Here is an 11,438-nt window from a genome sequence, read left to right on the forward strand (position 1 = left end):
CTTAAAACCTTACTTTAAAGCCCTGTTTTTTGTTTTTAGTTAAAGCTATAATGCGTAACTTCTGTCCCCCCCCCCCCCATGAGGAATTCTGAGTAATTACAACAACACTGTCGGTGCATCTACATGAGGTAAAGCCTTCAGTGATGGCGCATGGATTTTATACCTTCTGCTGTACGTCCAGGTTTTTTTTCTTAGCAGTAAAATCAACAACTGAAACAGGGGGAGACACCAGTTTGTAAATGCTGCCATACTGAGAAATACAGAGAGGGTTTTGTGAATCTGATAGGCTTCACCAACTTTGTGTCAACTCTTTGGCGATGGCTTGAATGTACGTCAAAAGTTACGCACTATAGCTTTAAACTGCACAACTCTAATCTTTCATATCACAGTCATCTCAAGGCCACAGTTCTTCTTAAAGTGAAGGGAAAAAGTGCCATTATTATTAGTACTGGAGAAAGTGAGCGCTGTTGGAAGCTTTAGAATGATATTCAGAATGTTTTATAAATCCCAAAAGGGAATTTCATTTCTACAATCTCTCCCGTCCATGTACACAGAATAAATAAGAATTGCATCTCTCACACACAGACAGACAGACAGACAGACAGACAGACAGACAGACACACACACACACACACACACACACACACAGACAGACAGACAGACAGACAGACAGACAGACAGACAGACAGACAGGCAGGCAGACAGACAGACAGACAGACAGACAGACAGACAGACAGACAGACAGACAGACAGACAGACGATGATTTTAATGTGTCAGGTGTGACAGCCACTTCTTGGGGTTTGTGGATGAAAAACAAATATTTTAACGATGCAACGATATCTGTTCTACTCTCTTTAATAGTTTTCAAAGCAGTTCTGTTATAGACAAACGCCAGTAATGTAGTGATGTTAAATGTCGGTCTAATGAATGCACACAACATATATAAATACATGTACAAGCAGAAATGATATAGTAAAACAATTGATTTAATATAAAAATGAGAAATACATTTTTTTTTAATAAGGTCTGATTTTTTTTACAGTTGCAACATGTCGTCTATTGATGTTTGAAACTGTATGAAAATTAACAGATTAAAAATGTTTTTAAGAATCAACTTGTAACATCTACTTTGATCATGTGACTCCTCCTACTACTAACAGCACAATGCCTGCATCAGATATTTTGCAACATTTCTGACACTTTATGGCATATTTAACCAGTTTAAAATTATTAAAGACCTACTTCCCCGGTGGGAAGATGTATTGAACTCTGGGATCCTATGTAATGTAGTATAAATGTGCAAACATTTTAGAAATCGGTTCATCCTAGCCTGAGAAAAGGCAGAAAGAGTGTTTATGGTCTCACTGTCTATCCCTACATTTTACTAATGTGACATCACTTCAATAAAAATGTAGGGTTAGGATTAACAGGACAGCTGGGCCAAGGGAAGACTGAGGGAAGACAAACCTCATTCATTATATTATAATAGCGATTTTATAATGATAGATCGCCGGTTCCGTATGGGTGCAGTATTCCTTTAATAGTAACTTCTTTAGTTACAAATAAGTCTTGTTTTAACTAAGGAACTCAAATTGCAAAGATACAGCCTCCACAGCAGCTTGCATTTGTCATAATTTATATTTTAGACATGGTTTTGTTTCAAGAATATTATCACGCTTATTCAAGTTTTTAATTGAATTCAGGTCCAAAAATGTTATATTCAAATACATTTTTGAAGCGGAGAAATTCCATATTGAGAGCCATTAACTATCAACAAAACTGTTTTTTCTTATTCTGCCACTAGGGGTCGCCAAAGAAATAAAGTTTCACATTCGACACTGATAGATTTCTTCCACAAACATCTTAAAGGTGGAGTCAGTGATTCTGGAGAACGCGTGTTGTCAAAATCTCTTTTTTTGTCAAAATCAGTGAATATCTCCTCACCATTTGCTACTTGTCCATACTTTGCTGTGCACGCTGAAAAAAGATCCAGTGTTAATACACAGCCTAGGCTCTGTAAATGGGCATTTTGCTATTCACGATGGTCCCCCTTTGTTTACATAACTTCTGTTTACATACCAGTTTACAGAGCTTTTTTTTTATTGTGCACTTCAATAAAAAAAGTTGAAATGTAGAGACACACACACACACACACACACACACACACACACACACACACACACACACACACACACACACACACACACACACACACACACACACACACACACACACACACACACAGGGATTTCAATGCACTGATATATGTTGATATATCTTTATTGAATACATTAAATCACATGTTATTAATGTACAGATAAAGCAGGTCATCCTCACAGTGACCAACAGAGTTATTTACACTTCAGACGTCAGGAGAAGCAGTTCAGTCTCGTGTTACATCGACGAATAGACAGATTCAGTGATCGAATCATATTAAAGGTGTAGTCAGTGATTCTGGAGAACGCTTGTGGTTAAATCAAATAACTTTTTTTTTTTTATCAAAATGAGTGAATGTCTCCAGTGTTAATCCACAGCATAGGCTCTGTAAACAAACAGGCATGTTTTGCTAGCTATAGTGGGGCCCCTTTAGTTTACATAACCTTAGTTACACACCAGTATGTTCTTTAGCACACACACAGTACAGACAGGTAGTGGATCATACAGTTTTTTGAAGATATTCACTGATTATGACAACAAGCGTTCTCCAGAATCACTGACTCCACCTTTAACTTATATGCATTCACTGATGATTTACCAATGCGTAAATGTCCCGACCATGTTACAGGTTAAAGCTGGGGTATGTGATTTCTGATTGGTCAAAGTTAACATGAGCTGTACACTTTGACCAATCAGAGCGAGGCTCCAATTCTCTGTTCGTATTGGCTGTTGGGACTGTCCATTCACTTTGGCACGACTTTGTTGGTGTAGAGCGTGTCAGGGAGGGACCATAGGGGAGGGACCAAAGAGAACAAGTGGAGCGGTTGAGGTATTTGGATTCGAATCTCTATCCCAACTGCCATTTTCTGCACAAATCCTCCACCCCAGCTTTAAGTGAAAAATGATTGTGTGTGTGTGTGTCATGTTTTATACCATAATCTTACATTCTGAAATTGGTTTGTGGATTCCAAACGAAACAACGCATTTTGTTTTACCACAACTCAAATATTTCCAAAAGCTTTCAAACTATAGTGCGTAGCTTCTGTCCCCCCCCCATGAGGAATTCTGTGTAATTACAACAACACTGTCTGTCGGTGCATCTACATGAGGTAAAGCCTTCAGTGATGGCACATGGATTTTATACCTTCTACTGTACGTCCAGGTTTTTTTTTCTTAGCAGTAGAATCAACAACTTAAACATTTCTTGGGATCTTCTTGGGATTTTTCTGAGCTCCTGCACCAGTGTGTGTGTGGGGGGGAGGGACACCAGTTTGTAAATGCTGCCATACTGAGAAATACAGAGAGAGTTTTGTGGAGCTGATAGGCTTAATCAACTTTGTATCAACTCATTTTGGCAACAGCTTAAAACTGACATTCATATAGGCCTACTTTATATGAAAAAAATCACGCACTATAACTTTAAAATCTTAGGCTACCTGTAGCAATAGGCCCCGTAGAGATGCATACTCTTATTGGGGAATCCGAACGAGCGCACCCCTGCCTCGGCCGCCCTTCCAAGGCACTCACGAGGGATCTTAAAACTGACATTCATTTATATAAAAAGTTACACACTATAACTTTAAAATGTCAGGCTACCTATAGCAATAGGCCCCGTAGAGATGCATACTCTTATTGGGGAATCCGAACGAGCGCACCCCTGCCTCTGCCGCCCCGCCACAGCGCTCGCGAGGGAAACTGATGGGGAATCGAACGCTGCCGTCTCTCAGCCAGCCGCCGTCACACCGGTCGAACTGGAGGAAGTGCCACGCGGCGTAGAGATGTCCCACTAAGGCCAGCTGGGACCCCTGACGACTGCACGCGTGGTCCGCCTGACGGAAGGAGAACGAGCCCGAAATGTAGGAGACAGTGCCTGGGAGAGAGAGAGGAGGAGAGAGGGTTAAGAGTTATGCAGACAGATAATACACACACACACACACGCACACGCACACGCACGCACACACACGCACACACACACACACACACACACACACGATATGTTGGGGACAGAGCTTAAGAGAGGAGGAGCGGTTTATGGAAATGCAGATGACAGAATTTTAATCTGTAGCTTCATAATTACATTTCTTCATACTTTAATAATAATAATCTGTATTGGTACAGCACCCTTTAGTGCTGAGAGTAAAATACTAAATATTACTTTTTTAAATAAAATACTTTAAAGATGGAGTCAGTGATTCTGGGGAACGCTTGTTGTCAAAATCCCTTTTTGTCAACACCAGTGAATATCTCCTCACGTTTCTGCAACCTGTCCGTATTGTGTTTGCTGAACAAAATCAAGTGTTAATACACAGCCTAGGATCTATAAACCGGTATGTAAACAAAGGGGGCCCACCGTAGCTATAGCAACATGCCCGTTTACAGAGCCTAGGCTGCGTATTAACACTGGATTTTGACAACAAGCGTTCTCCAGAATCACTGACTCCACCTTTAAACATGAGGACAGTGTTTTGTTTGAAATGGATTTCTTGAATGAATCTTTTGTTCCGACTCATATGCCACTATAAGTCTCCAGGGACTGAGACTGCCAACTATTTTCCCACTGATGACATTTTCCATTTAGTTTTATTGATTTTATTGCCGTTAGTCGTCCTACTATCAGTCCCACTCTCTCACGCCGTAGCTACTGAAGACCAGATTGTTGCCACACAGAGTTGACATTCATACAAATAAAAACATGAAGACATCTCTGCAGTTTATTACAAACATTGTTGCTCCGAATTTTCTTCCAGCCTTTTCTCAGGCTAGGATGAACCGATTTCTAAAATGTTTTGCACATTTATACTACATAGGATCTCAGAGTTCAATACACCTTCGTATTCCCACTTGTGAAGTAGGTCTTTAACTCCATTGAGACCTTACCAGACGTCTTAGATGTGAAGCAGAAGGCATCAAATTGATCCTGGTTCTTGTCCTTGGGTCCGTAGCTGCGTATGCCCGGCAGCGACCCCCCTCCACAGGCAGCGCGCGGGTGGATGATGGGGTACACCACCGTCCCGTCACGCAGCCAGCCAGCATTACACCAGTCCAGACCATCGGTCCACGCTGTAGGAATCAAATCAAATCAAAATCAGTTTTATTTGTGTAGCCCGATGTCACAAATAGACATTTGCCTCAGTGGGCTTTACATTCCATACAGTATGACATCCTCTCTATCTATCTATCTATCTATCTATCTATCTATCTATCTATCTATCTATCTATCTATCTATCTATCTATCTATCTATCTATCTATCTATCTATCTATCTATCTATCTATCTATCTATCTATCTATCTATCTATCTATCTATCTATCTATCTATCTATCTATCTATCTATCTATCTATCTATCTATCTATCTATCTATCTATCTATCCCTCTGCCCTTAGACCCTTAGCTCGGCTGAGAAAAAACTCCCAGTAAGTAAGTATAGGAGACATGGGGAGATTTCAGAGAGAATATGTAGCAACAAATAACGTAATAATGGACAATAAAATAAAGATTTTTTCCCCATTTTTATTGTAAATCCTACATACTCAACATGTACATACTACATACTGTCTACTCAACCATAGATTGTGTATGCGAGGTTCGTCGGACCGTTTACACTGAAGTATACAGAAGCAATTAATAAAGTCCGACAAATACACATGAATCCATACTCAATATAATGAAAGAGGATCATGGAGTAATTTCTTTCTTTCTTTCTTTCTTTCTTTCTTTCTTTCTTTCTTTCTTTCTTTCTTTCTTTCTTTCTTTCTTTCTTTCTTTCTTTCTTTCTTTCTTTCTTTCTTTCTTTCTTTCTATTTCAGACATATCAAAAACAATACAAAACTAAATGAAAAGCATAAAAATACAATAAACAAAATGTATGTTTAAATGACTTCACAAAAAGAAAAAAAAATTATCTGTATTGATGTGATATGCCTGAAAAGGAGCAGGAAGAAGTATACACTTATTTAATCCTACCCCTTTTCCATAGTAAAAAAAATTAAAATATTTATTATATTTGCCAATAATGTAATAAAATTTCTGAACCATTTCTGAATGTTATAATTCCATCATATCACTTCATTTGAGGTTGATTTATTTGTTATAAAGTATCACAATTTCCTTGACACTTGCCCTTACTATTGGAACCAGCCCACTATGTAATAACTCATTACATTATGGGCAAAATGTTATCACGGTATTGGTTCAGAAATTGTGTTACAATATCGGCATTCTGTGGTCTGCACTGTTAAGGATAATTCACCATTATGTGTTAGAAATAATAAACCCCTTTGCTCAGTGTGTGTGTGTGTGTGTGTGTGTGTGTGTGTGTGTGTGTGTGTGTGTGTGTGTGTGAGAGAGCGTGAGTGAGTGAGTGAGTGAGTGTGTGTGTGTGTGAGAGAGCGTGAGTGAGTGAGTGAGTGAGTGAGTGAGTGTGTTACCTCTGTAGATCTGCTTGTATGAGGCCAATGTGCCGTCTTGTTCAGCACAAGCCGCCTTCGCCTCGTGGAAGGTGAATCTGTAACGGCCATTCTTACTCTGATATGGGAACACCACACCTGGGAAAAGAAACAATTAAGTTATCCCTGCGTTCCAATCCCCAGACTTCCATACTATTTAGTATGCCAGAAATAGGTTTAGGATGTAAGTACGTTATTTGGAACTGTCACAACTTCAGATACTTCGGATATAAAAGCAAGAGGCAAGATCAAGGCGCAATGTTATGATGAAATAAAGGAGTAAAAGTATGTCCCAATTGTAGCATACTGCATCCTAACTAGATTATTTTTAACGTCGGATGTAGTATGTAGAATAGAAAAAAGAAAGAGTATGCGATTCGGAACGCAGGGTAATCACTCATGTCATTTCAGACCCTGCCACTCCCTCCTGCTCTGCACTAGCTGTATTACATTCACCTGGCCTGCCCCACACTCACCTGCTCCTCATCAGCTAATCAGCCCCTCAGTATACTGTATATCCCAGTCCATTTCCCTCAGTCATTTGCCAGATTGTTTAGGTTGCGTTCCGAATCGCATACTTTCTACTGTATAGTATGTAGAAAAAAGATTTAGGATGTCCCGATTCTTGTGGCCAGATTTAGGATGGTTAGAAGTACCCGGATGTCCTACTTCATGCGGCCAAGATTGTTAGTGTTGAAAAGTGGATCCTATTTGGGCGATTCTGACCCACAATCCAGTGCGCACGTGAAGTGACGTCACATCGACGAAGCCTCCATATGAAAACAAACAGGGATGCGACGGATATAAAAGCAAGAGGCAAGATCAAGGCGCAATGTTATGATGAAATAAGAGAGTAAAGTATGTCCCAATAGTATGCCTACTGCATCCTAACTAGATTATTTTTATCGTCGGATGTAGTATGTAGAATAGAAAAAAGAAAGAGTATGCGATTCGGAACGCAACCTTAGTGTCAGGTTTATACAAAATGGCAGACGAGAACCCAGTTGCATGACACAGACACAGTTCAGGTTCAGAAAGAGAGTTTTAATTTATGTTCTTGCACTTTTAAAATGGGTATTAATAGTAGCATGTAAAATCCGAGAAAAATACCTCTACACCTCTAGAATTTGTCTAAAATGCAAAGTACGTCATTATCTTTTGGGGCGACTGTGGCTCAGTTGGTAGAGCGGGTCGGCTGATGATCAAAGGGTTGGAGGTTCGATCCCCGCCCTGCCACCTGTGTCATGGTTGTTGTGTCCTTGGGCAAGACACTTAACCCACCTTGCCTCGTGTGAATGTCGATAGTTAGCCTGCTATCGGTGTATGACTGTGTGTGTGAATGGTAACGTGGGAAAGGAAAACAGGTCTCCCTTGAAAAAGAGTCTTCGGTCTCAATGGGATTTACCTGTATAAATAAAGGTTAAAGAAAAAAAAAGAAAAAATCTGACACCTTGGGATCATTTAGCATGACTGTATAACATTATAACAGCATTTATAGGTCAGAAAAGATGAAAAAGCATAATAGGTGCTCTTTAAAGCTGGGATGGAGGATTTGGGGAGAAAATGGCAGTTGGGATAGAGGCTGTGTTCGGAAAGCCATGCTAACGTCCTACTCATACTCATTTTGACTTCAATTTGAGTATGTGACGGTTGGGTATGCGAGTTTGGGTATGCGAGAAATTCCCGGATGAGTACTAACTTCCGGGAAGATTTTGGGTATGAATCGATTGTATACTTTTCCTACTCAACCGCCCCACAATGCACTGGGTCAATTCTAACCGCCCAGGAAAATGAACGATATTGTTTGGGGTCCGCGATCTGACAACTGTACATGCAGTGATTAATAAACTCTTACAATAGATAAGAGATGAAGATAAATACCTAACAACATTAGAGTTACTAAGTGAAATAAGTGTTGTGAGTCTGATAGTGGAGAGAGATCAGAACAGATTGCTGTTCCACACACCGCGGCTCGTCCAGCTCAACTCACAGACAGCTGAGTGCTGATGAGCCGGACAGAGAGCGTCGGAGGGATCCTCCGCCTCAAAACATAAGAGGTCCAAAACACAGATGATGAACACAGGACTGTAAAAATCTAGTTCAATATCTAACCTGTAGAGGGCGGTTATACGCTAAACAGCGTCTTAACTGCCTGAATCTTACAAGAAGAAGAAGAAATTCTTCATTGCTTGAGTATACTTCAACTGAAAACGTTTCGACGCACCTCGCATACACAATCGATCTTTGAGTAGACAGTATGCAATACATAGATGGTGAGTATGTAGGATGTAGAATGCTAGTATGGCTTTCCGAATCCAAATACCTCAACCGCTCCACTTGTTCTCTTTGGTCCCTCCCCTATGGTCCCTCCCTGACACGCTCTACACCAACATAGTCGTGCCAAAGTGAATGGACAGTCCCAACAGCCAATAAGAACAGAGAATCGGAGCCTCGCTCTGATTGGTCACAGTGTACAGCTCATGTTAATTTTGACCAATCAGAAATCATATACCCCAGCTTTAAACACTGGACCACCAATGGCTTCAGTTACCTTCAATCCTCAGAGTAATCTCAACATTCTCGTCCTCGATGCCGTTGATAAGTTCACAGTGATACGTTCCACCATCTTCATGTATATACTACATACTGTCTACTTAACCATCGATTGTGTATGTGAGGTTTGTCAGTTAAAAAAAAACTTCCATTTCGTTTGAAAAGACGCAATGCATTGTGGGGCGGTTGAGTTGGAAAAGTATCCCATCGATCCATACACAAAATCTTCCCGAAAGTAAGTACTCATCCAGGCTATTCTCGCCTACACAAACTCGCATACACAACACAACATACTCAAATTGATGTCAAAATTAGTATGAGTAGGACGTTAGTAGGGCTTTTAGTATGAGTAGGACGTTAGTAGAGCTTTTAGTATGAGTAGGACGTTAGTAGGGCTTTAGTATGAGTATGACATTAGTAGGGCTTTTTAAACACTGGACCGCCAATGGCTTCAGTTACCTTCAATCCTCAGAGTAATCTCAACATTCTCGTCCTCGATGCCGTTGATAAGTTCACAGCGGTACGTTCCTCCATCTTCCAGCTCCAGGAAGCTGAGCTGCAGCGAGGCGTCCATGGCGTGGGCTTTGCGTAGACACGCCCTCGGCCCCAGACGTCCGTACGACTTGAAATCGTTTGCGTTGGACATCATGATAATGTTCTCCGGTCCGACGTGCTCCGGCTCCAGCTTGGTCCATTTGACTTTGTAGTTGTTTGGTTTTGAGATCAGGAGACACGGCAGAGTGACGTTACCGCCTCTCGGCCCGACCACTTCAGGGTAGACGGGGGGCTCCAGGAGATATTTTAACTTCTTGGGGTCTGTAGGGGTGAAGTGGGATGTAAGTCAAGGCAAGGCAGGTTTATTTCTATAGCACAATACAGACACAAGGCCCATTCTAAGTGCTTTACAGGGGCATGAAATACATCAAGATTAAAATACATCAGGTATAGACACTTAACGAGATATTTTAACTTCTTGGGGTCTGCGGATAAAATAGGATGAAGTTTCTGTCAGTGCAAACTAATGTCATGTTGTAGTTATTTATTAAAAGCTATGGTGCGTTTTCTAATGTCTATTCTAAATAAAACAATAGGGTGACAGCTTGTAGCAAAAGATGTCCGCAAAAGTCTTAAAGGTGCAGTGTGTAATATGACATCATCAAGAAAGTTCTACAAAGTTCTAGAATGCAACGCTCCCTGGGTAACCCCACCCATTTCGAATAATAACAGAAGCTACAGTGGCCTTCAAGGACAAGAACAATTCTAAATTTTAAACAATGCACCTGATGACATTCCAACTATGACACTTTCAAGATGGCGGCACTAGGCCTTGGTCCAAAATATGCAGAAATATGGACGTATATGAGACCCTTTCTAAGGGAAAAAAAAAATATTCAAAACATGTTTTTCAGCTATTATGCACAAAATTAAATGTACTTATGGATATTATAATAACTTTCTACAAAATCTGCTAGGAAATAAAACCCAAAATTCTACACACTGCAAGTTTAACGGAAGCCCTTTTCAGAGTTGGCCCCCTGACTATTACAAAAACATTATTCATCCCATCACACTGTACCTGCTGTGGAGGGGAGATAGACAGCCGTAGACCAGGTGAAGCAGCTTGATGTTAGTAGAAGAACCAGAGCAAAGTTCATTATGAAGAGAGACGCTCTTTCAGCTCCTATAAGTGTATGAGAGAATAAAAAGAGGAGAAAAACTGAAAATAAAGTTAAGTTTTCTTTATAAGTCAATTTACACAAGGCTACATTGAAATGAGTCTTTTCTCATCTCCCCTCTCAAGTTCCCACACTCCAGAGGGGGTCAGAGCGCAGGGTCAGCCATAGTACAGCGCCCCTGGAGCAGTTTGGGGTTAAGTATCTTGCTCAAGGACACAATGGTAGAGATGGTGGGCACCGTAGATGTAATAGCAGCCACCACTAGTTTTCCTACCAACACCCTCCTGTCCGGTGCCGGGGATCGAACCAGCAACCTCATGGTTACTAGTCGGCCCCTCTTTCCTCTAGGACATCCTACCACCCCCAAATTATTGTTAAGCCTTTCAGTATTTCCTGGCTAGGGGTGTGACGATATATAGATACAGATTGATATATCGATTTATTGGAGAAAGATTGAAACACAACAATCCAACGCTCAAATGTGTTTTATGCATTCACTGTCATTATGTTATTGCACATTCCAGTTCAGCATTAGGGGTGTAAATAAATCGCTGGTTTATGAATGAAAAACCACACATAATGAGAAACATTCTTCAAACCTGTA

General features: G+C 40.6%; 1 protein-coding gene across 1 annotated transcript; it reads right to left on the reverse strand.

Annotated features, from left to right (window-relative positions):
* Positions 1-3,724: 3,724 nt before the first annotated feature.
* On the reverse strand, positions 3,725-10,813 carry hapln2 (hyaluronan and proteoglycan link protein 2; the record flags this gene model as incomplete). Its single annotated transcript, XM_080040193.1, has 5 exons — positions 3,725-4,028; positions 5,036-5,218; positions 6,588-6,704; positions 9,618-9,974; positions 10,735-10,813. 5 exons carry the CDS (start codon positions 10,811-10,813, stop codon positions 3,751-3,753), a joined length of 1,014 nt encoding a protein of 337 aa, XP_079896319.1. The 3' UTR covers positions 3,725-3,750.
* Between the last annotated feature and the right edge of the window lie 625 nt (positions 10,814-11,438).

This window comes from Ammodytes marinus, assembly GCF_949987685.1.
Source record: "Ammodytes marinus genome assembly, chromosome: 13".
Taxonomy (NCBI): domain Eukaryota; kingdom Metazoa; phylum Chordata; class Actinopteri; order Uranoscopiformes; family Ammodytidae; genus Ammodytes; species Ammodytes marinus.